This window comes from Aythya marila (assembly GCF_965140915.1).
Source record: "Aythya marila genome assembly, contig: HAP1_HAP1_SCAFFOLD_165, whole genome shotgun sequence".
NCBI lineage: Eukaryota > Metazoa > Chordata > Aves > Anseriformes > Anatidae > Aythya > Aythya marila.
In genome coordinates, this window is record NW_028136611.1 from 275432 (window position 1) to 299811 (window position 24380).

Here is a 24380-nt window from a genome sequence, read left to right on the forward strand (position 1 = left end):
TTTACATGTACCACTGCTATTTCTTTTGGTTCTCTTAATGCCCTTAAATTTTTTATTATTAATTCTTGATGTATAAGATTCCTCCCTTGAGTATTAACGAAACCTCTTTCTTCACAAATTCTTCCGAAGGTATGAACCACCCCATATGCATATTTAGAATCTGTATATATAGTTCCACTTTTCCCCTTTAATAGTTCCATGGCCCTATATAGGACATACAGCTCACGAGCCTGAGCTGACCATGATAGACTCAAGGGTCCTGATTCCACAGGTTCCAGGTGCTTATTAATTATTGCATATCCTGATTTTCTTTTTCCCTCCACTACTCAGGAGGAGCCATCTATGAACAGTGCTTCTCCCTTCTCTAATTCAGTATCTCTTAAATCGGGTCTTCCTTTAGTCTGGGTCTCAATTACCTCTAAACAGTTATGTTGTAATTCCTCTGATGGTTTTCCGAACAAAAATTGTGCTGGACTCTGAGCAGAGCTTACCCTTAGTTCTAAGTCAGGGGAGTCAATTAGTATAGCTTCATACTTTAGGATCTGGCTGTCTGTTAACCATTTCTCTGCTTTCTGTTGTAAGACACTTCTGACGTTGTGTGGAGTATACACTTTTAAGGGAGCATTACAAGTGATCTTTCTAACTTCCTCTATTAATAATGCCGTAGCGACCAAAGCTTGGAGACAAGCAGGCCACCCTCTACTTACTGGACCAAGTAACTTAGAACAATACCCCATGGGTTTCTTAATTCCTGCCCAGTCTTGAGTACGAACTCCATATGCCGCCTGGTTTGATGTGTTCACAAAGGGATAAAAAGGTTTTTCCAGATCCAGAAGGCTCAACACAGGTGCTTGTATTAATGCCTCTTTTATTTCTTCAAATTGTTGATTATCTTCTGCAGACCACTTAAGTTGGTTCTTAATTTCTCATATAAGAATTTAACTTTTTCACTGTAGCTTTCAAGCCATGGTCTACAGTATCCTAATAATCCCAGTATTTGCTGGATTTCCTTTTTAGTTTGTGGGGGTCTTAAGGATAGGATCCCAGATACCCTGTCAGGATCTAACTTCTTTTTTCCCTTACTTAACCAATGTCCTAAGTATTTTACTTCCTGTTCCACAAATTGTAATTTTGATCGAGACACCTTGAATCCCTTTTCTCCCAGGAAACTGAACAATTTAATAGGAGCTTCTCGGGTTCCCTCTTCAGTTTCTCCTGCTACTAATAGATCATCCACATACTGCAATAATTTTACCTCCCTGGGTAATGCAAAATCTTGTAAAACTTTTTCTAAAGTTGGTCCAAATAGATTTGGTGACTCTGTAAACCCCTGTGGTAGCACGGTCCACCTTAATTGTTGTTTCCATCCCGTTTCAGGGTCCTCCCACTCAAAAGCAAAATAATCTGGATTTTTCATCCAGAGGGCAGGCCCAAAAGGCATCTTTCAGATCTATTACGCTATACCAAGTATGTTTGGGAGAGATATGACTTAGTAAAGTATAAGGTTTTGCCACCACAAGGAATTTAGTGACTGTTCGCTGATTTACAGCTCGCAGGTCCTGTATGACCCATCCGATTTCTTTACAGGGAGGATGGGTGTATTATGAGGTGACATACACGGTTCTAGAGTTCCTTTTTCCAGAAGTCTATGGGTTTTAATCCTTTTCGACCCTCCATTGGTATAGGGTATTGTTTAATTCTAATTGGACGATGTGGATCCATTATTTGAACATTTATGGGGTCCATTTCTATTTTTCCAATTTCCCCTTCCTTATAGCACACTGAAGGGTTAATGAATTCTTCGTCTTTTTGTGTCAAAGTGTATAATTTAATCTGCAATTTATCCCCTTGGCTTTGAATGCTTAAGTTTAATTTTAAAATCAAATCCCTTCCTAGTAAATTGTACTCCGCTTCAGCGAGCAAAAGTAAATCATTAAGACAGATTTTTTTATCTATTTCTGTTTCTACATCTTTCAAAACAGGTACCTTAAAGGGCTCTCCTTTTGCCCCTATTACAGACATGCAACTCTTCCCTTCTTCTATTCCTTTTGGAAGTTTTTGAATAGTGGATTTTTCAGCCCCTGTGTCTACTGAAAATAAGACTTCCTCTTTATGGGGACCAATTAATAGTTTTATCAACAGCTCTGTTGATGTTGAAGTCCCCAGAAGATATAGCCCCTGACACCCCTATTCTTCTTTGAATATTTTCTCATCTTGTTCCCGCTAATGATATTTCCTCTGAACGTGTCTCTTCTTGTTGCAATAGTAACAGACGGGAATTGTCAATTTCCCTCGACAAGGCTGACCCCTAGGGTTTTTTTCTATTATTTTTTTTCTCCTCTCCCCGGACAAGGTCTTGTGGAATGAGGTTAAGCCACGAAAGACCATATGAACTTGGAAGTGATGGGAAAACTTACACTTTTTAAGAAGAATGTTAGTTGTGATTAAGGCAGTAAATTAGATCATCCTCGTAGGAGCTTTCTAAACAGATCAGAAGAGGGCAAGAGTGTACTTAAGGACCGAAAAGGGTGTTGCAGTAGATAGCTGATGAGTTAGATTATGTGATAGAGCTCAGCTGCACACCTGCAAAGGAGCTCAAAGAGACAGTGAGAGGAGGCTGAGCCCCAGAAAATACTTTGCTCCTCCCTTCAGAGGCCCAGAGGAGCAGAGAGATGCACAGTGGCAGGTGGGAACCCGAGGGAAGTTCTTCAGAGGAAGAATGGCTGGGCCATGGACTAGTAAGGGAGAAGCAGAGTTGACTCCTTTGGAGGTTTAGTTAGGAAAACATTAGCTCAAAGTCTTAAGAGTAGCTTGAATACAAGGCGGGCGTCAGTCTAGAGGGAGAAGCTTGGTTAAAGTGTGTGGGTTTCAGGGAGCTGCGCAGTAGAGACTTGTAGAGAGGAATTTTAAATAGCACGTTGAATGGGAAATGAGCCCGGGGCAATTAATTGATGATCAAAATGCAAACTACAATTTTAAATCAGGAAAGAGGTAGACTATACTTTTATAATGAAAAATACGCCAGAAAAGAGTGAGGAAAGTGTCAGTGTTGTTATAAAGGAAGTTACTGGAACAAAGGAAAGGGTTAGAGGAGCAATAAAGCAGAGAAATTCATGCTTTTGTGATAGAAGTGTTGGAACACCAAGGACTGGAGATGATAGTGATCACAAACTCATTTCCTGATCGCTCAGTTTTCCGTGTGCTGTCTGTATACCCCATGGCACCTACCTCGCATCCAGAAAGCAATGCAACCTTTGGGGTTAAAAAATAAAAACCAGAGAGGGCAGTGCTTTCCAAGAAAAAAAGATAAGTCCTTGTGGCAAACAGGTAGGTGAACGGAGTATGTACGTTCCTTCCTCGGTGTCCTGCTGTTAACGTGAGAGGATATTCACCAGAACCCAGTAGATGATTGCACTCTGGTTCTTGCGTTTTTTACCATCTTTCAGGAAACAACTTCAGGTTACTTGACAGAAGCTAATGGCCTAAGCTTATGTGCATTTGGCATTTTCTCATTGGTGAGCTTCAAGCCTGTGTCTGGCCCATTATTGCTCACAGAATTTGTGGCAGAGCTAGACTTGGACTTAGATTACTATGCTTAGTCTTAGCACTGCAGATTATTAAAACCCTTTCCATTAAATACTTTCTCAAACTAAGAAGTGACTTTCTGAAATAGCTGTTTTCAGAAGATCTGCATCTTAGCTAAGCAATATGACAGAATTTTGCCTGTTGTTAAACACTGAGGCTGACGACAAGTCCATCAGCAGTTTCAGAGAGCACAGAACAATGTCCAGATGCATGCTCATCTGCTAGGATTTGTGATTTCTGAAACGTGACTTGCATAAATTCATCTTAAGGTTTTGCAGGATCCACTGTGTCATTAAAATAATGCTAATACTAAAACTGACAGGCATCTGTGTAATGCATTTTGGATTTCATATAATTTGCAAAAGTACTTAATGATTCGGTGTCATTTTGTGGTACAGTACAAACATCAAGAGGAAGTGAGAACAAAGAAAATGGTGGTGAAGATGTTCCAAGGCGTTACAACCTTCGACAGAGTAAACCTGTTGACCGCTACCAAGCTCCTATGGAAAGTAGGTTGAACGCACAGTTTCTCTTAAAACCTTATTTCTTGCACATAAGTGAGATAGAATTTTTGAATGCAAAGACGTGTTTGCGCACACAGTTCTATTTCAGTTCTGTACCTTCATTCTGCACATGAACTTCCCTGTTTTTATCAGACACGTGTGTCCTGTGCACATTGTCTTTCTTTGCTGTTTGGCGTACTTAGTGCTATGTATCCTTGCTATAACAGTAATTAATCACACTTAATGGTCTTGCTCTTGTGATTTTCAGTTCACCTTTAAACAGGGCGTAGTTTTCCACTTGTACCATGCACTGATGAAAAGCAAAAACAGTTAAAAATTCTTCTGGAATTAGGGATGAGTGAAACACGTGGCATTTTCTTTTTCTTTTGATATCCTCCTCTCTTAAATGTATCTGTATCATTATTCTAAATTCTTTCCTTTCAGTAAGACAAAGAGATCGAGAGAGGACTAACTCGGGCCATCCGCGTTCTGTCAGACAGAAAGAGTCACTTGAAAATGCTGGGTCACAAAAATATAGAAGACGTGCCAGGTTGGTGTATGGCTAGTGATAGCTCTTACTTATCCGTAGAGCTGTCAGTCTCTTTACTGCATAATGCTTCAAAGGGTTTTCAGTTTAGTGGTAATTACAGAGTAAGTTTATGATCAGTACTTTGGTAGTCTGAGGATAGAGAGGAAAGAACTATTTGGAGGGGAGGAGGTGGATACTTTTAAGTTGGTTTCTTTTTTAAATCCAATATTTGTGGGTCGCTGATAAGATGATTATGGAGGTAGTGTCTGAGTTTCTGTAACTGAAATTCTTTGGTTCTGGAACTGAAGCCGGAATCCCCCCTTAAAAATCTTAGTCAGACTATTTAATCTTGAAGGATACAAAGGATTTTCTTAAAACCGAAAATAATTTTATTCGATTTAGAGGGAGAGGCTTTATGGAAGTTTTGTTAGATTTTAAAAAAAAAAAAAGTTATCACTCAAATACTGACTCTAGTTTCTGTTTGGAATCAACTAATGTTTCTATATGCAGTTAACCTTAAACAATAAAAGATCTAAATGAAATCATAAATTGCCTTAGTAATGATAAAGGCTTTTTGGATTCTGTAAGCAGTTAGTGCGTAGAGAATGCTGTTGATTGCCAGATATTTTGTTGAGCATTCTTGAAAGCAGACAGTTGTCACGAGGAAAATCGTGTCATGGCCTTTGAAATCAGATTCCTAAGGAGTACAGTGGACTGGAAAATAGATCTCAGAGGCAATTTTGAGATAGAATTCCCTTAATTTTTGGTGTTACTTAGTATCTGCTCTATTTTCTTTTTAACTTTCTGGTTTATATGCTTGCTTGCAGACGGAGACGTGCAGATGACATCAGTGATTCTACACCCTCTTGCTCATCTCCCTTGCTTAGCACGTGTGATACGGAGGAGGGTGGTGAGAGCAGTGAGGACGGCGAGAGCACATCTCCAAGAAGGTTGCTGTCGTTAGAGAATAGGGGAGGGATGAATCTCCTTCAAATGAATATTTAGCCATGTTTAAGTTTATCTAAATGTAACTGTGTAAGTTTATGTCAATTAATTAGGTCTTCTAATATATTAATTAATGTCTTCTACATTTGCTTGGCATTATTATGAAAAACAAAAATCTTCGAGCTGCATCTTAAAGAAAAAGAAGCCCTATAACTTCTCCTTAATTCAAATCAGGACTTTTCGAGTGAAACGTCAGAAACGGGACCTAAAGAGAGTTCAGAGGGATCAAAAGAAAGCTGGAGGAAGTCAGGGAGATGCAATGCAAATAGATAATGCGGTAAGTGGTAAACTAATCATCGTGTCAGCGAGTGTTTCCAGTGATTATGAAAGATCTCAGTGCGCCATCTACAACTACCTTTGTTGATGGTTTTCTCTAAAGCAACTTCAAAAATTGCCCAGAATGTTTGCGTTGTGCTGAGATAATTTCTGATGAAACCTTGATCTAGGTTGCTGCTTTCTTTAACATACAAACTCTGTGGTGTTGAATTTCTCTTTAGATTGGATTTGAGAACGTGGGTGGTCTTTCGGAACACATCGCAGCTTTGAAAGAGATGGTGATTTTTCCCGTCCTGTATCCAGAAGTTTTTCAGCAGTTCAATATTCAGCCCCCAAGGTAACTCATGACAGTGATAAATCGTAAGTCAGCTGTTTTCAGGAGAAAGTTCAATTAAGGTATCAATATGCTTCCATGCTTCAACATTTTTGGCAGCGGTGAACATTTGTTTTAGTAGTAGCAAAAAGTGGTTTCTTAAAAATGGATAGAATCCAGAATATTTGTAGGTTAAAAATATAAGCAATGTCTGAAACTTGTAAGTTTTACCATCTGGTGTTTTTAAAAAGTTGGGTTAGTTGGGTTGGAGTGGTTTTGTTCTCAGTTTTATGTACAAGTCAGCTTGATTAGTCTGTAAGCAAGAAGGGATTATCTAGTGTGGAAGTCAATTGTAATATGTTGCCTGGAAGCCCAGTTGTTTTTCCTGCCTACTTTTGCTTTCTTTTTTTTTTTTTTTCCTCTGAGTGCTAAGGCATCGCTTTTCCTTCCGGCTTTAGGCTTCCTCACTTGCCATCAGCAATAGATGGTCTGAGAGACCAAACCCAGTAACTTAATGCTTTTGAAAGGAGCATTAAATGCTTTACTATCAGATTCTGCATATTGTGAAAGCAAGAATATGCAGTTTATTGCTGCAGAATGAACTGGTGATTCACCATTCAGCCCATTCTCAGATTCTGTGCTGAAGTTTGCCCGTTTGGCTCCGGTTTGCTGTAATCACCCTGTTTGTCAGCAGTTTTGGAAGTGTCCTTCTGGGACAGTATGCTCTCTTTTGAAGTTTTTATACGTTTGAGTTACCTCCTTATTCATTTCTTTGGGTGAAAAAAATGAATTTTCTTGTGAAACGTTGTAAAAACGCGGAACTTCTATCTGTTCTGCCTCTACCCACACTTCAGCTATTACTGCTGTCTTGTACATGACGTGTTTTGGTTAGGAAAGACGAGTTTGTTCTAGAGACGATGGTTGTAGGAGGTACTCATCATGATGTTTTTTTTCCTATCTGGATCTTTTTTATTGCAGAGGTTGTCTATTTTATGGCCCCCCAGGAACAGGGGAAACACTAGTTGCTCGTGCACTTGCCAGTGAATATAGTCGAAGTGACAGGAAAATATCATTTTTTCTGAGAAATGCTTCGGACTGCATGAGAAAATACGTGGGGGAATCAGAACGCCAACTTTGTGTGTTATTTGAACAGGTAAGGTTGAAATGCACAGTGTATTCTGTCAGAGTTGAAACCATTATTTTCTGTGGTCAACGTTTTTAAGTAGCACTTGCTCTTTTTTTGTATTTTGTTATTTTTTTTTTCCCCCTGAAATGGAAATGCCAGTGTTTCTGCTGTGAATGTCAGCTGTAAGAACTACTGGAACAATTTGCTTCCTGTCACCCGGATACAGTGGGTTGACACAGACTGCTGTCTTCTGTTAGTCATGCCAGATACTCCAGTAGCTCTATCAGTAGAGGTCCCAGAGGCTAAAGTGAAAAATCTAGTTTAGATGACATTCCAACCATGATGTTTTTGTGCATTTTTCCTTTAAATAATGCTGTTTTACTCAGTGTTTTCCTGCTAGGCCTGTCAGATGCGACCTTCAATTATTTTCTTTGATGAGATAGATGGTCTCGCTCCTGTGTGCTCCAGTAAACAAGACCACATTCATAGGTATTACAGTTTTGCACCTACATAAAATCTGCTTGATCTTTGGGAAAAAAAAAAAAAAAGAAAAAAAAAAAAAAGGACGATGACCTGTTTAATTTACTGTGAACATGTTAATTTATCCTGAAAACTTGTAACTCAATGCCAAAACAGGTGATTCTAAACGATAGTAGAAACCAATTTACTAAGCCTGATATCAGCATGTGGTCTGTGTTAACTTACCTATTTTTTATGTCTTAAAATGAGTCTTGTCCTTAAAAAGCTTGTCCTTTATGACTACTCACGGAAGAAAGTCATGTGGAATGTAACAAAATTTACTGAACCAGTAAGTAAAACTTATATTTTTCTATTTGTTCCATTGTTTCAACTCTTCTGACCCTTCTGGACGGCGTAGATAACAGAAGAGAGATCGTGGTAATTGGAGCTGCCAACAGACTGGATTGTATAGGTCCTACTTTACGAAGACCAGGACGCTTTGACAGAGAGTTCCTCTTCAACTTGCCAGATAAAGAGGTGAGAACTTAAATTCAACGTTAGTGCTACCATGGCAAAGTCCAACTTTATAGGAAAAAAAATTGACAACTTGAACGAAAGAGTGATATGTGGAGACACTGCGCTGTTCCATGGAGGGCAAATCTGGTACTGAATATATATGGTCAGGATGATACCACCAAGTAGTTAGTTCTATAATCAAACCTTTCATTCCCAAAGTTGTACCTGTTTGCTTAATTATTTAGTCCACTTGGGTGTTTTCATCATGAAGTTGTGTTTTTGGTCTCAATCCTTCGCTTATGAATGAATAGGGGACGTGTTTGCATTTGATTGTGCCCCTGCTCGGTGGTAGTAGTTTGAGTCATAATTCTTTTCTTCTTTATAGTAATTGTAGCAATTGGAAGCATTGTGCCAGAAGTGCTTTCTGTGAATTTACTGACTGGAAAGCAAATGTGATGAAGTAATGAGACTGTCCCAATGAAAGCTTGCTAAGTTTTAGAGAAGTTTTTTGGACAGCAAAGAAATGCTTCTGGATAAAGTTTTCATTACAGTATTTTCCTCTGGGTCCTTAGGTCTCGTAGTTTGGAAACTTGTTATTGAAGCTATAAATGCCTTTTCTCACTGTAGGTTCCTAGAAAAAAGTGCAGTGTAACAAATAAGAAATATTCAATTTCCTGGTTGAAAATGCAGAGTGTATATTAAATAACTGTAAAATACTTGAAAGTTGAGCAAGTAAGAAAAGCGTATTAATAGATGAGGGGTTTTGAGGGAGGACTGTTTTGTTTTTTGTTGTTTGTTTGTTTGCCTTTTGGTTTGTTTGTTTCTTGTTGGTATTTTTAAGGAAAACTTGGGACAAGCTAAAATGCAATGATTTTGCTTCCAGGCTAGAAAAGAAATTGTCAAGATTCATACTCGTGACTGGACCCCTCAGCCACCGGACATGTTGCTTGATGAACTAGCTGAGAAATGCATTGGTAAGACTGAAATCAAAATGGATTCTTGCTTGTGACCAAGTTGTAAAGAACCTAGCTTGTACCAGGCAGTACCCATGCTCTTGTGCCTTGCTGCACAACTAGTCAACGAGGCAGCTGGCACACCTTCATAGCAATCTGTGTGAGATGCTTTCATCTATTTACTCTTTATTGTCGTTCCTCTTGTTGTCTGAGAACATTAAATGGTTCTGGGGCATCTTCCTCAAGAGTATAGTTTTTGATGAGGAGTCTGCTTCAGCTGCATAAGCGCAGGATATCAGGCAGTGAGCAACATGAAACTTCCCTGCAGAGAGTGGTATAAATGGCTCAGGATTCAAATTAGGATTAAATAAAAAAATAGGATTTATTAGAAGAATATAAAAGAATAGAGGTAAGCAAACAGTGCTGGGTGCACTGAGAGTCTCCGCTCCACCAGGGCACACACCAGTTACATCAAGCAGCTGATTTTTATGCTCCTAGACTAATACATATTCATTACTACTTCCAAAAAAATTAGATTATTATAATTAGCCTCCGGGGTCCAGTCCCTCCTACTGGAGCATGCGCATCAGTCTCCTCTGGGGGTTTCTAGGGGTCTTTCATGCTGAAGGCTCGTAGTCTTCTTCTCCAAGTCCTTCCTGTTTGTACTCCTTTGGCACTGTACCAAGTTTATAGAACATTTTCTGCAGGTCTTGTCTCCCAGCCGTCCTTCAGCTTCTTTTTTCTTCCTCTTAATCTCTTGGCCCCCTGGCCAGATACCAAAGGTCTGCATAATATCCCATAACAGTCACTAGTTGTTATCAGTTCTTATGAAACTCCCAGACATCAAACACAAATAGCTTTCTTATTGACACTTCACGAGTAATTAAAACATTCTTCCCCAGCCATTCACAGGGACAGTCACATCTATAGCAGTGTTAAGTTAATCTCGAAGAAGACAGGAAAAAAAAGGCTGTAACTGTTAGAAATAGAAGTCCGGAATAACAAAAGCAAACAGGTTCATAAATTTAAGGAGTATTTTCTGAAGACCTGATAAATTGACTGGAATGAGGGGGAGACTGGGACACACTGCATCTGTGGTTCAAGAATTAAATTGCCAGTGCAGGGCCCAGAGGCAGACAGGATTCAAACAGAATTGTTCTTTATGGACACGAAATGTTAAAACATTCCTCACAAGCGGTAGCACTTTGAATTCCCTGTTAAGCTGTTTGGTTTTGGCATTACAAATTCTTTAAATGTTGCATGTTGTAAACCTGGGCCTTGACTGATGTAACGTTTGATTTTTGTTTGTTAGGAGACTGTGGTGCAGATATCAAATCCCTCTGTACTGAAGCTGCGCTGTGCTCTCTACGCCGATGCTATCCTCAGATTTATGCAAGTAGGGAGAAGTTGCTACTAGACGTTAATTCTATTAAAATAAAAGCAAAGGACTTTTTCATGGCTATGAAGAAGGTTGTTCCAGCTTCAAACCGGATCAAGGCTTCACCCGTACAAGCACTCTCACCCATTTTCAAGCCACTTTTTCAAAGATCAGTAGAGAATATTTTACAAGTTGTGCAGAAGATCTTCCCGCATGCACAGCTTGCACTAAAGGAGGACCGACAGCAAGGTATAACCACAGCATCCACTTCTTTATAATTCTGCTAAAGCAAAAACTTGTGGTTTGTGCAATCAACTTATAGCTTTCAGACATAATGGTGGTAGAATTTTATTATTTGCATGTGCATGTCTTTCTTTTGGGCAAGTCTGGAATATAACGCATAGGTTTTATTGTGGATTCGAAACTGAAATGCCAAATGGAAGCTCTGAATGACTCAATACACAGTAAAGGACGATGCGTTCTCTACTGAAGCATCCTGCTTCTGACGGCAGCTAAGATAATTAGCATTTGTAGAGGTTGACTTGAGGTTTGAAGTATAAGGCACCTATTTTTCTTTAAAAAATCAAAACTCAGATCTTTGGAGGGGAAGCATTTCTAGGTCAATGTTTCTAATTCCTTTCTGAAGAATGTCAGGACCAGGATACAAGTATAACTGGTCTAAGCTAAATATTGTTTTAGCTATCATCATTTTTAACCAGTCTCCTAATTTAAATGTTTGTGGATCGTACTATACACGTGAGATCAATTAGCATTGATATTTACTAGATGAATGGAATTCTGTGGCCATCACATCCTTTATCCACGTGCTTTCATTGTGGGAACCTCCTCCAGAAAGAAATGGTCTTGTTTGTTGTTTTTTTTTTTTTTTTAAGCTATTTAGCAACTGCAGAAATTGTTCGTAATCTCCTTTATTCTAAGGGGGAGAAAAAAATCACCAAGAGTAGCGTACCTTACACGTACACATCAGTGGGATTTAGTACAGCTTTGTAGGGCCTTGTGCCATCTCCTTAGATCTGTGGTGGGATGAACTCTAGGAAATAGCTTTCAGTGTGTGCTCTCAAATGAAGAAAGGGTTTTGGCACTGATTTAGAAGCTGTATTAATGGAAGAGAAAGAGACAAAGGCTATTCAGGAAAGTTAACAAACCTCTTTTGCCTTTCAGAGCATTTCAATCCTATTTTACAAGATGATATGTTTGACAGTGATGACGATGCATGCTTGGTTTCTGGAGATGAATTAAAAGATGGAATGCCTGACGGACCAGAGAAAAAACGCCTCTGTTTCAGCAGGTAAAGAAAGATAGATCCCTGTTACGTTTAAATTCTCAGGTCTGCTGAGTCTTTGTAAACAGTTCCAGCTGTTAAAAGTGCGAGGGGTGGTAGACGAAGGGGCAACATCAAGTTTGTGTGTTGAAGGGGTGCTTGGTATTCACAAGAAGAAAGGGTGGAGGGACTAAAGTTGTAATGAAGTTGCTCTGAATGACCAAATTGAAAAGCCCAGGCTTCTCTTCGTAAGCCAAAGTGATCCGTAGACTACCAGAACATGTTGACTTAATCCATGGCATTCTTTAAAAGACTCAAGACCACATAAATGTGCTGTCTGTCCTTTTAGCTAAAAATACCCCAACTTTATGGGTTTGTGTTGCCACCTTTTGCCCTTCTGTTTTCCAGGATTGTTAAACCAGTAGTGAATTATGTAGCAGAAAGAAAACTGAGAAATGGCTTGTTAAAACACCTTGAGAAAAAATTGAATGGTGTCTTTATTTGTTAAGCCACCAAGTTGTGTTAATCTTGTGATATTTTAGTATGGAAGTCATGCAAGCCCACAGTTGGAAAGTTAGATCATGTTGTCACAGCTGGATCAGTTATTTTTCTCCGTTTCTATTGCTGTGCTGTCCAGAAGATTTTCTGTGCTTTAGAGCAAGGCTAAGTCTCTAGCATCTTTGATTTAAGCCAGCAAAGGTACAGCCTGATTGTAGTGGGGAAACAAATGCTCCTCACCAATTTATTTCCTAGTAGTAAAGCAAGATTGCAGGGATATTAATTTGCAGTCTTGGTTTAGTAAAGAATAGGAAACACAAGGGAAGAAGATGAAACAAGGGGAAGAAGATGAAACAATTGGAATGACTGAATAACTTAACTGGAAATCTTACATGTATTTAATGTACCGCTGCCATTTGGATTATTTGGGGAGGGAAAAGAAAGTCTATAGGAAAATTACTTGGAACATCTGTGTGTCTATTCAGCACCTCATTTATAAACTTGTTTTCTTAACTCTTGTTCTAGGAGTGCTTTCTGGGAACCAACATCATGCCAGCCCTGTCTGCTAATAGTAGGAAAAGAAGGGTACGGCCAGGTTTCTTACGTGGCACCCGTGGTGTTGCACGCTTTGGAGAAGTTTCCCGTTCACACCCTGGACCTTTCTGTTCTGCTTACAAACGTTGCACCGCCAGAAGAAATCTGGGGACAGGTACCTTTTTTTCTTTTTCTTCTCATCGGATTCACTGACTGTATGTAAAGGATCAATCGAGTTGCAAGTAAGGTGAGCAAAATTCATTGGTAATGGAGGTGGCCTTGTTTTAATGCGCTGGGATGTTTGCTTCTGTCTGAAAATCCCCTTTTCTTTTAGACAGCACCACAAACAATCTGGATGTTGTACATGTCGACATTTTCCATACCCAGTTTTACAGTGAGGCTGTTGCTAGCAGCTCAGGAAGCTGGGCGGTGTTGCTAATAAACATCTCTTTGTGGAAAGAAATGCTGCTCATGTCACTGGGATCCAGAAAGTAGTTCTCATTGCCTCCTAGGACTGTGTGCTCCCAGTAGATGGCTCTGTATCAGACTGCATGTCGGCTACTTTTTGTAGGCTTCTTCTAAATTATATTAGTAAGGCAACCGAGGTTTGGGGCTTCTGTTTATTTTGTTTTCGCACGGACATACACAACTTGTGCTGTTGCAGTATGTGCACTAAAAGCATTAACATTCAGAAAACACTTCATTTGCACGGTGATGTGGTTTTAACTAGAAAAAATGACCAGATTTGGTGTTTTTACTTTTAGGCAGGAAATCCATTTTCTTGTTTGGCATCACTACCTTAAAATATTTTTACCTTTAGTGGAAAAGTTTGAGAGCCATACAAGTAAGGACAGACATGTTACACGACTGAATACTGATGTGTCCCTTAAGAGGGACATTTCCTTTCTTTGTTATGCGATGATTGTGGCTGTGGCCATATAGCTACGGTGTCTAGCCACTGCCTGAATATATCCTTCCCATCTTCTGACTAGAGTTGTCCGAATACTGATAATCTGAAAGGGTGCACAGAGAAATTCCTTATGTGAAAGGATGCTTGCCACTCTGTTCACGTAGTTTCATTTCATGGGGCAGTCAGATGGCTATGTAGCTATGTATTAAGAGGTTCTTGTACGTGTTCTAGTTTTCTTACGCAAGCTTTCCTTTTCACTAGCTGATCCGAAATGCTCAGAAGACAGCACCAAGCACAATTTATGTCCCAGATATCCATTTCTGATGGGACAACGCTGGACCTGCCTTGAAACTTACTTTTCTAACTCTACTACGTAACATTCCAGCATTTTTGCCAGTTTTGCTGCTTGCTCCGTCTGATGTACGTCACTCAGATCTCCCAGAAGAGGTATTTGTCAATACTTTCCTTACTATTTCTTCAGTGTCTTGTAATTTATGAATGCTTTCAGCATCAAAATGCTGTGCTTTCTTAAATGCATGCTGTTATTACTCAGGCACCCTAACAAATCACTTAAAATTTGCTTAGAGAAAAAGAATACTGTGAAAGCATCTGCTTAAGGTTTTTTCTGAGTCAAGCAAGTGACTTTCACCCCTTTCTCACGCATGCAAATAATAAATTAATACAATAATTCTGGTGGCTACAAAGTGGTTCAGTCAAGAATATGCAGTGCTTGAAATGACAAGAGGATGTTTTTACTGAAGAGATTTCTTCTGACTGTCTGCCATTCCATGCTATGTTGGGTAAACTGCTAATAATGCAATTTAGTAGAGAATTGAAACACTTTGATTAAAAATAAATAAATAAATCAGTTTCTTTCTTCATATAGGCCAAAGCTTTCCAAGCTGGAAAGCTGAGTTCCAATTTCTGCTAAAGTAACTTTGGAATCGAATTCTAGTTGTATTCCTAAATAAACTGTAGTAAAAGTACGTGCAGAACTTCATTGACTTCTGAGAGTTTATATTAAGGGAAGGTGCCCAAAACAGGACCACGCTGTTGTCATTTTGATGATTTGGTCTCAGTCACTGGGGGAAGAGAACGGGTCTTACCTAGACGTGTTTATTATCAACTGCTTTGAAAGTGCTTGAGTTCCCACAGAAGTTTTTGTACAGGCTGTAAATTCCTTCTAAAATAAGTAGTGAAATTCCTCACCTACCTTTTATTACTAGAACTTGAAAATGGAGGAAGACGTAGAGGTACTAGCTACTTCAGACACCTTTTGGTAGAGAAATAAAAACTCAGCAAAAAGCCCTCACTTGTCTGCTGAAGCCTGTCTCTTCCCTCGATAGCCATAAAGGTTCTAAGTAAAGGCTGCAGCAAGGCAAGTAAATACAAAGGAGGCGCTGTTGGATGTGGTGAAAGCCATTACTTTACCAGTGTAGCGTACAATCCCTTCAGCGAGCTTTAATTCTACAGGTGATTCTTAAAGGTGATATTTGAATTTGCCGTGCCAGCCTGTGAAAATGTAGCGTTTTAAGGCCAGGAAGATAACTTTTTTCAGTTTGTGTTCTTCAGGTTATTTTTAATTTGAAAAGGTACTCTTCTTTTTGGAATAGAAGATGAATTTTTGTGGCCTTAAATCTGAAATGTCTCTCCTCCTTCTGCTTTAGATGCAAAAATGATTTAATACGGAATTTGGAGAAGTGTGCAATATTGAGTTGCCTGGTAGGGCAGAGAGAGCAGCCTTTTTTTGAGGACCTAATTCTAAATGAAGTGGCTAAGCCTCCTGTAAAGAAAAGAGGTGAGGAGGATATGAGAAGTACATCTGAAACTTTCCTATCGAAGTTACTAGCTCGTTGGTCTTTGCTTTGGTGGTCATTTTCTGTCAGTAATTTGTCGTATGCTTGTATTTGAGTACTGTAAATTGGCTAATTTTTCCTGATGAATTGAAGTTGATTGGACATTGGAAGTTGTGCCTGTAGCACCACCAGCTGAGCCTCAGAAGCCACAAGAGGAAGAAGTAGGGATGTTGGAGGAGGAAGAGAAGGATACCTTGCGTGACCTTAGAATTTTCTTGAGGGACGTTACTCGCAGACTTGCCACTGACAGACGTTTCAGGGAATTTGCGAAGCCCGTTGACCCACAGAAGGTAAAGTAGTGCTGATCCGTGTGTGTCTGTAACTTCTCAGTGTTCGTATTTCTCAGCGTTTTGGGGAAGGTTCAACTTCGTTTTTAGGGCTGCACTGTAAGGATTTTGCAAGAAGCAGAGGCAGTGCTTTTACTTCTGCTGACTCTCAAATGTGTCTTATGGGATTATTCGCTGAAAGCCCTGGTTTCATTCTAAAAAGCCAGTCCAAATGCCAACACAGTTTGCTCGTGAAAAAGCTTTGATATGTAGGCGTGTCACAGCACTGAAAAGCACAGAGATCTTTCCTTATAATTACAAACAGTATTTTGTCGTGGTTCCGCTCGAGTGGGCAGCCGAGCTCCACCACAGCCGCTCTCTCACTCCCCCTCCTCAAAGAGGAATGGGGAGAAAATATGTGAAAAGGGCTCAAGGATTGAGATAAGGACGAGAAAATCACGCAATAATTATTGTAACGGGCAAAACAGACTCGGCATAAGGAGATAGTAAGATTTATTGCCTACAACTAACAAGCGAGAGAAGTGAGAAAACAAAGGAAAAAAAAAAACAAAAGCACCTTCCCCCCCCATCCACCCTCTTCCACCTCCTCCCCCCGAGCGGCGCAGGGGAACGGGGAATGGGGGTTATGGTCAGTCTACAGCACTTCTTCTCTGCCGCTCCTTCTCGGTCACTCTCGTCCCCTGTGCTGTGGGGTCCCACCCACGGGATGCAGTCCTTGATGAACTGATCCGGCGTGGGCTTCCCACAGGCAGCAGCTCTTCCAGAACTGCTCCAGATATGGGTCCGTACCACGGGGTCCATCCCTCAGGAGAAAACTGCTCCAACCTGGCTCCCCTACGGGCAGCAGCTCCTGCCAGATCACCTGCTCCTGCGTGGGCTCCTCTCCACGGGCTACAGGTCCGGCCCGGAATCTGCTCCGGCAGGGGTCTTCCACAGGCGGCAGCCTCCGTCGGTGCAGGGCCACCTGCTCCACCGTGGTCTCCTCCACGGGCTGCAGCATGGAACCCTGCTCCACCGTGGTACTCCATGGGCTGCAGGGGGACATCCTGCTTCACCATGGTCCTCACCACAGGCCGCAGGGGACTTCTGCTCCGGCGCCTGGAGCACCTCTCCCCCTCCTTCTACACTGACCTTGGTGCAAGGCTGTTCTCCCACTCCCTTGACTCTCCCGGCTGCTGTGTGGCGCAGCGTTTTTTCCCTGTCTTAAATATGCTCTCACAGAGGCGCAAAACAACATCGCTTATTGGCTCGGATCTGGAAAACAATGGGGCCCTTCCCAAACATGGGGCAGCTTCTAGATCTTTCTCACAGAAACCACCCCTATGGCTCCCTGCTACCAAAACCTTGCCACGTAAACCCACTACATATTTACAGGACTACTTGAGTGAAGTCTGAAGCCCTTTCTTGGACTGTCAGTTCCTGTGGGAACAGGAATAGGAGCAGCAGTTTGTAAAAATAAGTTTTGAGATCCTGTTCTCTGTTTCATCTGGAACTCCTCAATAGGAATCAACCATAAGTGCAGTGTGTTTTCTTTTTCCTCCAATTGGCTGCTTAGATGCCTTTTTCTCCTTAATTTATGAGATAAGCCTAAACTAGGGGCGTATATGTCAAAGACAGATGTAACTTGAATATACCTGGGGATCAGCAAAGTCGTCTTCATGTGGGCCTCCACTGGTTTTTCTTCCCCTTTTTTCCTAGGTTCTTGAGCTGTGAAAAATCTAGACAGATACATATGTCCTCATCTGAACTGGTCATTAGGCTCCTCTTCTGGTCTGAGGGAAGAAATGAGCACCTCAGGGCCCAGTTATCTCATTCTAAAGTAGATGCCTGCAATAGGTACTTCACAGGTGCAATTCATGCACCTTTTCCTCAATGTCGACAACAAAGAGAATGCCGGATGGCTTGCTCAGCTTTCACTGTTGTGATTTTCTGAAGCAAAGTGAAATGAATCTCCCACCCTCAGTGTTTCTTCTCTACCATGCACGTGCTTCTGACCTCCCTACTTCTTGTTGTCCTCTCGTGGCCGCTCTAATGAAAAAATGAAAAAGCCCTTCCATTTTTGAGAAGCAAACTGGTTAATTTCAGCATCTTCTGATGCATCGCAAATGTTCAGAGTTTTTAGGAAGTCGTTTATTTAAAGTCTTCAGAATAATTTTGGTAGACAGTGTGCAAGGTTAAGAAAACCTCTGAATGCTTGTATTTGATCTGCAGGTACCTGACTATGCCACAAGGATTAAAGAGCCGATGGATCTTTCAACAGTTCTGACTCAAATTGACTCGCGCCAGTACCTCGCTGCCGGAGACTAGCTGAAGGACATCGATCTAATCTGTAACAATGCCTTAGAGTACTACCCGGATCAAAGATCTACAGGTGAGGATGTGCTTTTTAGCCCTAGTTTAAAAAATCTGTCGAACGTATAGATGGATAAATGCTGTGTGCGGACAATAGACTTCGGATGGATTAGATGATTTTGGACGTCCACAGAGAACATCTCTTACCACATTGTAAATATTTTATCATTTTGCTACTTGGGCATGGAATTGTGATATAAGTGTTCCCAAGGAACTTGTGCTTTTGTTTTAATTAACTTCGATGTTGTTATGCTGAAAATATTCACTGAGAGAACCTTTCGGAACCAACCTATGAAGAAAGCAATTTTCTTCTGTGATCAAAACAGTTTCATTGGTTGGTAGACAACATTCAGTTAAAGTGTGTAAAATTTCAGATCGTCACAGCGCCTATGTTTTGCAAGACACTGCATACTCAATGGTGAGGAACGAAATGGATACAGAGTTTAGATGACTTTGTGAACAAATTAAAGAATCTCGTGAGAAAAGAGGTACGTGCTTTAACGCTAAGGATTTGAAGACTTGTCTCTGCATTTGTAACTGAAAATGCATGACGAAGATCTTTGGTATCTATTCTTTCTTGCAAGGTCGCACCTCTGCAGCGTGTGCTCCATGGGACAACTCCAAGTCACCACAGCAGAACCCTGCTACTGAAGACGAGAAACCAGATGAAGAGAGTAATGAAAATGAGGAGGTGCCAGCGGCACCTGTAGATGCCAGTACACCCATTTCTAATGGCAAGTTGCATTTTATTCAGCTGCTCTTGTCGTTCATACCTTCTCTGTTCTTGAGGCGCAACAGGTGTCTCTGATGCCTGGCTCTTTATGGCAGAGGTATTTTGTTTTCAAATTGACTTCCAAATGAGAGAGAGAAATCCAGAGGTCATTCATTCAATATAGTGATGAATTAAAGTTCAAAGAAAGTTGGTTCATTTGATGTACTCTTACTGGAACTTCATTTTGTAAACAGAACGACCCCCCACTCAAGGATATGACAGCTTCCCTCCCGTACTAAAAATGATAGTGCTCACCCTTGTAGGAGCAGCAATGTGAAGAAGGTCAAGGGCAGTAAGAAGGGTTCGAAGCTTTGATATAACAAGCCTTTCACTTTTTTTGACAGAGCTCCTAATAAGGATCTTTAGCAAGGTCTGGAGATGGGAGAAAAACTCAAACTAGATTTTAATTCTAGGATGTAGAATGTCAAGCTTGACTGTTCCTCTGAACAGTCAATTGAATTTATTTTTTTTTTAATTTAAATTAATTAGTTTATTTTTTTTTATTTAAATTCAACTGAATTAAAAGTTTTGAATTTAAATTCCAATTGAATTTATTGAAAAAAATTCCAATTGAATTTAATGTTTTGTTGTTGTAGTTTTTCACGAAACACTAAGTTTATGGTAAAGGTTTTGCTGCAATATCTTTTTGCCAAGGATATTAAGCTTAAGTTATCCACAAGAAAACAGTGGGGAAAGGGAAGCTTTAGTTTTGAAAGCTTTTTTTTTTTTTTTTTTTTTTTTTTTCTCTACCGGTTTTTCTTGAGCACAGCAGCGTTTCAGTGTCTGCCTGCCATTAGTTGCCCCACTACCAAGTCAGGAGGGTCAATTAAACTTGCGTGAGGCAGAATTTCTTTATCTGAATCTACGTGGTTCACATAAATATATTCTTGTTTCCTTCTTTCCCTAGGATTATTCTTCTCCCAGTATTGAATGTTTCAACGGACACCGTTGAAGATCAATGAGCAAAAGCATCCTGCGGTGTTCAGTCTCCAGCTTTGAAGAAAGTATGGCGATACTGAGGGGAAATGTCAAGAGAAGATGCTTTTCAAGGTACTGTATTTCTATATGTTCAATCTCTGTTCAATTTGTAGATTGAAAAGCAAGAGAGAAAGCATGTGCAGTGAGTTGTGGCCTGATAAACCTCCGGCTAAAATCAGCAGAGGCCTATGAGCATGCTGATGGTGTACCAGTACCTTAAAACTAGCATCCCTCTTCTCAGTGAAAGTCTTCCGCTTTTCTAAAACAAACCTGTTTTTTTCCCCAACCCCTTTGAGGTGGTGGTGTGGTTTAACCCGGCCGGCAGCTAAACACCACACAGCCCTTCTGCAACCCTCCCACCTCCCTCTCTGGGATGGGGGAGAGAAACGGGACAGTGAAGCCCGCGAGTTGAGATAAAGACAGTTTATTAAGACAGGAAAATAATAATAATGATGATGATGATAGTACTGCTACTAGTAATGTGTACAAAACAAGTGATGTACAATGCAGTTGCTCACTACCCGCTGACCAGTGCCCAGCGTAACCCCTAGCAGCCCGGCTGCCCCGCCCTATCCATGGTGCAGCGTGTTGCCATAAGGCATAGAATTCTTTGGCCAGTTGGGGTCGGCCATCCTGAGTCTGTCCCCTCGCAGCTGTTGCTGTGCGCCGATTCTGATCGCCAGTAGGACAGTGAGACACCGAAAGGTCCTTGGCTTGTTGTAAGTACTGCTCTGCAGCAATTGAAACATCGGGGTGGTATCAGCAATCTTCTAAACATCCTTTCACACATTCTAAGCCAAAACATAGCAACCTACCCGCTACTAGGAGGAGAACTAACGCTGTCCTAACTGAAACCCGGACATGTATCTTTTCCACTTGGGTGCTATTGCTCATAATTTTGAGAATTCAACATGAGCAAGCTAGGAAATGTAGGTACATACAGAACCGCGTGTATATGGCACGCAACAGACTTGGGATGTGGATCCTGCGTGAGGCCTACAGGCTTCTCTTTGTATACCATGGAGCACTGGCTTGTAAACATGGTGAAATTTCCCATCCTTGATGGGTCTAATACAACAAGTCTTTTCTCCCTTCTCTGCCCTGTCCTCTTTCTTAATGTAGGCAGTTGAGAAAGCCAAAATTGGAACGAAAAAAAGAATATAGCACAGGTAAGTGGCTGTAAGTCCCCGGGATACCTATTTACGCTGGTTACTGAAGAGGATGGCACTTGGTCACTCCATGGCTTTCATTTGATCCTAGCGGCACAGTGGTGTAGCTCTTCCCTTCCCCTTGTCCTCTTGGCTCTTTTAATGACAGTGCAAGCAACCAACCTGTGCCAAAGGGTGCTGTATGGCAAACAATGGGCAGGCTTTTTTCTAAAAAGCACGAGTTTGAGTTATGTGGTGTTCGGGTGTTTCTCTTGAAACGATTCTTCCCTCCTTGAGCTGTTAGATCCTAATGCAGGAAATGGAAGTGCTGCATGCATAAACAGAGTAATCAAACATACACCTCTTAGGAAGAGGCTTGCAATGTCCTAGTGTTTGTTTTGAGCACTGTTAGATACAGTTTGACATGAATGGAGTGAAAACACCTTAGAGAAAGGTGTTGATTGTTCTCACTTTTCCAAGACAGAAATAACTGGAGTAGATTTCCCTCCTGCATGGAACAAAAGTTGCACGTTTGTTTTTGTCTGGCTAGCTTTCAGTCTCTTTAAAAATTTCCCTACAGGTCCCAGTTTTAAGTAGACAGTTTAAACGTGCAGAGCGATAAAGAAGTGGAATGCAGTGGTTGTGACACCAACTTCTGATCTGAAATGTAAAGAAAACTCAATCCACTTCAGGGTGCCTTTTTTGTCTGTCTGTTTCCATTTTACAAGAGCAACGGTGAAATAAGGAGAATCCCATCTTCACTGTTTCAAAATCCTTTGTTTCTGCGTTTCAGTCACCAGAACCTTGAGGAGTAGAGCTGGTGCAAAAACTGTGAGACGAGTCCACGGAGAAAACAGGGACTTGGAGCTGCGCCGCAGCTGTAGAGTCGGACACAGTCGGTACTCGACTACTAACTCGTCCATTCTATTTGACAAACTTATGACAAAGTAAGTCATCTTTTCTTGCAGACCTCTTAGAATGATCTTTCTTCGCAAGCCTTTGCACTATGGCATGATGTTGGCCTCAACTTGCTCTTTATTTTGACAGCAAAGAGGTATGGCTGCTCCTGGCATTTCCTTCCTGTTTACAGGGAGACACCGTTACCTGGCTAGATAAACAGATTTTCTTGAAGGTGCTATTTCAGCATATAAGAATTGATTTAGAAAACAACAACAACAACAAAAGTGCTTCATGGCTTGCTAGTTTTGTAATCTCACATTTCTCCAGGAATACTTGATTTGCTGCATTTCACCATTACACTCGTCAGCGCCGCTGATTCTGGTTTATCACTATTTGCATTGCAAATCTCCTTGTCCAAAGCTTAAACTGATGTATGCACTTCTTGAAAACAAAACCTGAAGTTGCAGAGCAGAAGACTCAAGTCATTATGTTAGCAGCTGTGTAACCATACTGCTTTCCAAGCATAAGATGTCCAGCTTATTTTGTTTCTATGAAGAGTTTAAATGGCTCCCGTTAAGCAAAGATGTCCCCACACTGATACTGTTAAGCAAGGATTCCACCTCCTTTGGCTGAGGTCTGCTCCCTTACTCACATTGGAACATTCATCCAAGTAGCCTGCAATTCCACACTGTCGGGGGAAAGTCCATAGAATAGAAAAGGTTCCTCCAGTCTCTTCCTCAGCCTTTTTTTGAAGCATGCAATAAAGCAAAACATTCACAGGCTGCCCTTCCATGCAAAACAAGGCAAATTAGTAAGACAGGAGCCACAAAACTGATTGTCCTTTAAAGTTAAAATGAGATTTGAAATAGATCGAGTTAGCAAGTGTTGTAAGTCTGTAGCTAAGTCTGGTTTTGCCAATGCAGCACAATTCCCTATCACGTAGCCAGAGCTGCTTCTGTAGCTCCAAGAAGCAAAACTGCTTTGACAAAATACTGTGTCATCAAAGCATTCGTTGGCTCAGTAGGCACGGCTCAGGTTCAACAAGTTTGTGAAAAAGTGAGTACTAACAGAAGCAGCAGGGTCCAAAGAAACACTTTATGTCCCCACTGCGAAATGAGGGGCTTTACCTTGAGTGTTATGCACACTGTCAATAGAAAAGCACTGTAACAGAATCTGCCACGGCAGTTTGCATGTTACTGAAAGACCGTCAGAGTGGGACTGCAGCAAGATCATTGCGAAGTTACAAAAAAAAACATGTGGGGGTGGGAGTTTAGTTGCGTTCGATAACACAATCTTAGATAAAGATTTTGGTCTTAACGTAAAAGTAAGGATGTCTACTGATCTCTTCAACTCCAACAACTGAAGCCCAAGTCTGAAAAATCGCCTTTAAGAATGCAAAGAAAATATTTAACTCTTCTGTATGTTCATACTTTGCTATCAAGCAAAGGAATGAATGCTGATGCCTTAACTATGTAGGGCTGTAGCTTACAGAGAGACTACACCTTCCTGTTTTTTTCCCTTTAAAAACGTTAAATGTACGTGAAATTATTTGGGGGTGTTTTCACATGCAAAGCCTAATGCAGTGCATGCAAGCCCTGTCATCTTCTTCGTCTAGTAGTGTCGCGTTAAGGGGTGTAGCCGATTGACCGTCATGGGTCCCGTCGGATTCAGGGTGCTGAACTATCACGGTCACGGATTCACCAACAACGCAGTACGGCCTCGCTCTAGTCGCATTCAAGGAGAACTCTCACAGCTAGGAAGAATGCAATTAAGTGCAATTTCTTACGGCGACAGGTACACAGGTTCTTTGGATTGTCAGTGATAAATTCACTGTCTGCAAAAGCAAGCTAGCATGCATGAAATGCACAGGTACACAGCCTAGGTATTAAGACATTAAAAAGCATCAAAACTCTAGAGATTTCTAAGATTCCACAGAGACGCCTGGTATAAGCAAGCGTTCAGATCTTACCCCACGGCGTCCCAATGGAGTGGGGGTGGGGGAGTGAGAGGCTCAGCCTGTCGAGTGATGTCAGAAGGAATCCTTCCTGATAGTATCTTCCCTAACATCCCCTTTCTCTTAAAGCAATTGGTATTATTTTCTATCTTTAAGGTGGAGCTTGAGTGACTCTAGTCATGCATATCTTGGTTGTGCTTGGTAGAAATGATCTCACTTGCGTTTAAAGGTACAGGCTCTGAGAAATTCCGAGGGCGTGCTCAGTG

General features: G+C 41.0%; 1 protein-coding gene across 1 annotated transcript in view; it reads left to right on the forward strand.

Moving 5' to 3' along the window:
* LOC309891707 (ATPase family AAA domain-containing protein 2-like) overlaps positions 1 to 24380 on the forward strand; it is a gene marked incomplete at both ends in the record, with an annotated part of 163000 nt that overhangs the window by 56070 nt on the left and 82550 nt on the right. Inside the window, 5 exons of the mRNA XM_082786045.1 lie at positions 5445 to 5567; positions 5797 to 5899; positions 6120 to 6235; positions 7190 to 7364; positions 7738 to 7826. Of these exons, the coding sequence (XP_082642171.1) occupies positions 5445 to 5567; positions 5797 to 5899; positions 6120 to 6235; positions 7190 to 7364; positions 7738 to 7826 (606 nt within the window). The remainder of the gene's footprint in view (positions 1 to 5444; positions 5568 to 5796; positions 5900 to 6119; positions 6236 to 7189; positions 7365 to 7737; positions 7827 to 24380) is intronic.